The 6,024-nt window shown below is 37.6% G+C and overlaps 1 protein-coding gene and 1 pseudogene across 1 annotated transcript; one reads left to right on the top strand and one right to left on the bottom strand.

Annotated features, from left to right (window-relative positions):
• Window positions 1-1,344, bottom strand: part of LOC107038430 — a 7,379-nt pseudogene extending 6,035 nt beyond the window's left edge.
• A 1,848-nt stretch (window positions 1,345-3,192) lies between these two features.
• Window positions 3,193-3,549, top strand: LOC107038429. The gene has a single exon (XM_015257527.1). It carries the CDS (start codon window positions 3,193-3,195, stop codon window positions 3,547-3,549), a length of 357 nt encoding a protein of 118 aa, XP_015113013.1.
• The last annotated feature ends 2,475 nt before the right edge of the window (window positions 3,550-6,024 follow it).

The following is a 6,024-nucleotide window of genomic DNA, read 5'->3' as shown; positions in this document are numbered from 1 at the left end:
TTGAAAAATTGGTGATTCTCATATTTCAATAGTGAAACACGTAAGAACGATGTTGATTTCTTTTCCTTTTTTTGTAGTTTTGGCCACCCAATACCCGTCTCCACCTGAAATCCACCCCTCTCTCCACAACCTAGCACACTGAGCGAACCCAGGACCGTTACCTTTCCCCAGAAATCTAGTTTTCTCCCTTTTGTGTAAATTTTTGAGGTTTTGGAATCAATTAGAATTGGTTTTGTAGAATCATCCGGTTTGGTAATTCCGGCTAAAAATTACCTGGCGCCTATAGATTTTTGTATTTTTGAGTTTAACTAGATGAAGGGGAAGAAGGGCGAAGGTAATAGGCATTTTTAACCCCCATACGAAAATGTCACGTTACAAGGGTATCAAGTTTATAGATAGAAGAACAAGTACGTCTGAAATTTTGGAAGATATCTGCCAAAAGTACCACAACAGTTGCTACATAGAGGTCGGAATATTCACCTAAATATGTAATGCGAAAAACGTTCCAAACTTTTTGCGCATGCTCGTAATCCTCAGTAGAGACCCTCTCATCATTCAATTTCCAATAGTATTTCTTGATGGGAGGCAATTGAGGGTCATTGAGTTTCTCCTATGAGTCCAAGTACTCGTATGGGAAAACCCTTTGTCTAGTCAATAAACGGAATTTCTCATGATTATCATTACAATACTTTCGCGTTATGGATTTATCTTGAACATCGAGATAAGATGCCAATTTTTCCAAGCTACTTGCCATGAACCGGAACGAATCAATGAATCGAAAATGAATTTTAGTCTCATCAACGGGTTTCGTGAAGGAGATATACTTCTCCTTATTGATGGGTAAAAGATCTATTGAACCTGGGAATTGTGTTGCGAGTGTCTTGATAAGAAACTGTGAGTCTTACCCGGGAGGTTATGGAAAACTACTGGGATTATGTGAGCGTTTTTATAGTTGACATTACATCCCGGGTGTGCTGGACCGCGATACTTGCTTGTGAAATGCCAGTGATCGCGATGTTTCTTATCAGTGGGGTTGAAAGATTTCTCGCATATGTGACAAACTTGAGCATTAGCGAATTCCTGAGCTTGCTGAGGTGTGAGAGGCTCCATCGGTACATTAATATCTAAACATACATCAACCTCATGAGCTATTCTTTGCTATTCACCTATGAACCATTCAATACAATCAGGTCCACGTTTCATCTCGAATTCTGACCGGGTGTCATCAAAAGCACAATGCCAGTAAAATGCTACACTGTAAGGGATGTGCTTCTGATACACAGATTCAGATTTAGTTGGTTCCAAGATGCACTCCAATTCTGCGTAGATAACAAATGGAACCATTTCTTTGAATCGATAATTCTTAAAACTCATAATATTTTTCCCCTCTTGTGGTAGCACCATTCTGTACTTGTTAATTTTAATACAGTCTTTCTCATGATTCTTGAATGATTCTTCTGTTACAAAATGACGTAAACAGTGATCACAAAACTCTATATGATGATTATGTTTGGATAATTGTGAACTTACTAGTCGAGACAAATTCCGAATCCAAGCGAAATGATAGATCGGTTGCGTATCGCGTTCCATTTGTACATTATCATGAAGTAACGGTGAATCGTGGGCCAGATGGACTTGATTTTACTTAAATATGAGGGCATAATCTCTCTATCATCATCTATACTGTAAACATTGATCGATAGTCCATTCATTCGCTCAAATTTTGGAATGTTCTTCAACTGCATCGGGAACTCCAGGCCGGTGTAGTTTAGTCTCGTTATTCCATCTGAGAGAGTAGCCCCGGAATAATGAGGATAAGAGCTCATACGATCATTTCGATCATTGTAATATCCGCAACATAAAGCTCTTCCTGAATTTTCAAAGTTACCCTTATGGTAATCTGAATCTTGATATTAGTCATAATCAATATGCGTTACTGTACGACATGTATATGAATTTCCAAAGCTCTTACTACGGTAAAGAGGCTGAACCACTCTTGAGTAAGACCGATTTCCTCACCTATGCTCCACTAATTGTCATTGATTGTTCAAAGCAAAATGTGTACTTGAAATCCGGACCAGTTGATATTCGCCTTGATTTCGAGTCTGATCGTAATTTTCCTGGTCAAACTGCAGCCTATTGCTTAATCTTACATGATCGTATCGTGAAGTATCACCCAATTAGTGGGGAGCGATAAAAATATGATTTAAATGAAAACAAAACAAAATATTTTTTATATTTTTATTCTTCAATGTAACTGTTTTTGTAATAAAAGAAAAAAAAACATATGCATCTTTTCATTTCCAAAACATTTAGAACCTTCTCGATTTCTTGAGCTTCTTAGATTTATACGAATGATGGCGTTTTCGGCTACTCCCTTCCCCGCGGAGACATTTTGGACTGCAGTACGCGAATACTTTTCACAAGTTCCAAATTCTCCTTCAAATCAAGGAAATCATATAGAAAATCCCATGCCGTTTGTGGTGGTTTATCACCATAATGTCGGATAACAATATCGTTATTGTGCACACAAAAAGCACACAAAAATTTCACTTCGTCTGGGCTCAAATGTTCCATTATAAAAACTGACGCTATGTTAGAACACTCAATGTTTAAAAACATATCAGGAATGTTGTAGAATTGTGATGATATATAATTCCAGCCAATCCGAGGAGATTCTCTATCGCCTCCTTCACTCAGCTCGTTTTCATAAAATTACGCACCACCTCCAGAAGTAAACACTTCCAAGAATTGTTTTGGTACAATCCAGGGAGCTCCATAGACCAGCTCGTCGGAATTATCCACGTCGACGTGTTGAAGTCCGCGGGACACGGACTAACAGTTATTGATATTTTCTCGAAATATGCCTGGGCTATACCAACCAAGACGAAGAATGGGAAGGATGTGAGCAGTGCTATGGCCTCCATACTTGAACAGGGTCGTGTACCACAGAAGCTGCATGTGGGCAGAGGCAGAGTTTTACAATAGCGAATGCAAAAAGCTCATGAACGACTATGGCATTACCATGTAGTCAACCTTTAGTAATCTCAAAGCATCCATCTGTGAGCGATTTAATTGCACACTAAAAGAGAAGATGTGGAAAGAGTTCAGCTTACAAGGAACATATGAGTGGATTCCATTGTCAAGAGTCTTGTTCAGTCCTATAATGACACCTAGCATCGCACAATCCGGATGAAACCAAAATATGTCACTGCTGCTCATGAGAAGTACCTTTTACGTTATATGTACGGAAAACTGGAAACTCACCGAAAAAAGAAAATCAAGTTCACGGGTGGAGATAAGGTGCGCATCAGCAAGTACAAGAATTTTTTCGAGAATTTTTTCTATACACCCAACTGGACAACCGATATATTCACGATAAGTGTGGTTCTAAACACCAATCCTGTGACCTACAAGCTCATCGATTATGAGGACAAACCAATTGAGGGTGGATTTTACCAGAAGGAGTTAACGAAAGTCAGATATCCTGACATCTACCTCGTAGAGAAGATACTTCGAAGACGTGGAAACAAAGTATTTGTCAAATGATTGGGTTTTTATAATTCACACAATAGTTGGATAGATAAGAATGCATTGTAATAAATGAATGAATAATAAAGAAGATTATTCTTTGAAAAATGACATATTTTATTTACAATAGCCATATGGTACAGTTTCAGTTGAGTTTGTACAGAGTATTCTCTCATCGTCATTCCAACTAAGAGCTATTTTTTTCTGCTGTATAGTATATACATCATGGTTCTGACTTTTTATCAAATACTGTGATTTAGTTAGACTTTGGTGATTTATCAGAGAGTCTTTATAGTCATCAAACGTAATCTTTTTCAATGCTGAACCTTTCACTCCTTTCGCACGCATCTTCGCTCTCTCATCACCATGAATTTTAAACGTGTACAATTTTGCTCTTAAACCAACAAATTCACTCATTACCTTACCATTACACTCATCTTTCATAAGTCCTCCCGGGCACATCTAGCGTGTTTCAGGCAACATTGCGCAGCGGAAAACTCGATTTTCTCTCCGAGAATTTGGGATGTAATATTAAAGAAAAAATACTAGAATTTTCTAGAGTGACAGCGGTGGCTGTGTGGTCACAGCAAAGGGTTGACATGTGGCGAACCCGGGTTCAATTCGCGGAGGGGGTCAAAATTTGTAATCTCTAATCTCACTGACTGAGCGAGGGCTCATAAGAGACGACTGTACCAAGTCAGGTTTTCCTCAATTGAGGTTATTCCTAGGCCCTCGATATATGCGGTACAGCGGGAATGAGAAAAGAACAAAACGTTAAAATCGAGAAGATATATATAAGCATGAGAAATTTTCCAGTCAACCAGTCGATGGTAGGAACAAAAAACAACCCACTCTGGCGATTCCCTTTCATGGTGATCAATCAAAAATCACACTAGAAAAATGATTTATGGGCAACGACAAAATAGAATCGAAATTCCCTAGGCTACCTAGGGACCCTAGTGAATATAAAACTGACTGATTTAAACAGGGAAAAATGAAGAAGAAACTCAAAAATCAAAGATGGAAGAATGACTTTTTTGGTGTCCCCCGACTTTGCTCTCTTTAGTTCTGAGTTTTTATGAGTCTCTTTTTTAATCTTCGATTTTGTTGGTTTCTTTTTTATATACTTATCTCTGCACCCTACTCAAAAATTCAGAATGCAATGGAGAGGGATATGTCGTAAATAATGCATCAACATTTCCAAGACCGCGATATAAATAGTTCCAAGATTTGTCCACGCCCTATTTAACCTTGGAACGGGTTTGTAGATATTGTGTAGTTTGTACTGTGCTCAAACGTCGACACTTCGAAGGCCGCGACGTAAACAGTTCCAAGAATTGTTTACGACCAATGGAATGCAACCTTGGAAGGTGTTTATCCGAATTGCATAGTTTGTATTGCGCTCAAACGTCGACATTTCAAAAGCCACGATATAAACAATTCTAAGAATTGTTTATGACCAATGGAATGCAACCTTGGAACGTGTTTAACCGAATTGCGTAGTTTGTACTGCACTTAGATGTAAATAATTCCAAGGTCGCGACGTAGATAGTTCCAAGAATTGTTTACGAAGAATGGAATTTCACCTTGAAGCGCTATTGCTTAAGTTACGTAGTTTGTACTGCGCTTAAACGTGGACACTTCCAAGCTCGCGACGTAAACGGTTTCAAAAATTGTTTATGAGTAGTGGAATACCACCTTGGAATAACGTAGTTTGTACTGCACTTAAACGTCAACCCTTCGAAGGTCACGACGCAAACAGTTCTGGGAATTGTTGTCAATCTACTGAAACGTTTGTTTCCGTAGAAGTGCGCCGGACATCTCGACTACGTGAAGAATTCTCCGTTCCTATAGAAAATGCGCACATATTTCAAGAATTTTCTTTCGAAATGTGTCTAAGATTAAACTTCAGTATAATCTGAACAGCTCCTGACCAATAGAATTAGTTGATTATCTAAGAAATTTTCTAGGAAAATTATCTAAAAAATTATCTCCAACTTTATCTGAATTTCTCTCCACCAATAGGATTCATTGTATAGGATTATCTAGGGAATTTCCTGGAGAAATCATCTAAGGAATTCTCTAGGGCAATTATCTAAAAGTATTATCTGAAAATTATCTAGAAATTTATCTGAATCTCTATCCACCAATAGGATTCGTTGTATAGAATTATCTAGGGAATTTTCTAGAGAAATTATCTGGAAGTATTATCTGGAACTTGATTTGCAATTCTCCATGAATCGCTCTCGACTAATAGGATAGGAAAATTATCTAGAAGTATTACCTGAAAATTATCTGAAACTTTATCTGAATATCTCTCCACTAATAGGATTTGTTGTATAGAATTATCTAGGGAATTTTCTAGAGAAATTATCTAGAAATATTATCTAAAAATTATCTGAAACTTTATCTGAATCTCTCTCCATTAATAGGATTCGTTGTATAGAATTATATAGGGAATTTTCCAGAGAAATTATTTAGAAAATTATTTGG

Source organism: Diachasma alloeum, unplaced genomic scaffold (assembly GCF_001412515.2).
Source record: "Diachasma alloeum isolate Michigan unplaced genomic scaffold, Dall2.0 Dall_scaffold_00282, whole genome shotgun sequence".
In the NCBI taxonomy this organism is placed as follows: domain Eukaryota; kingdom Metazoa; phylum Arthropoda; class Insecta; order Hymenoptera; family Braconidae; genus Diachasma; species Diachasma alloeum.
This window is presented reverse-complemented; position numbering and strand designations above follow the sequence as displayed.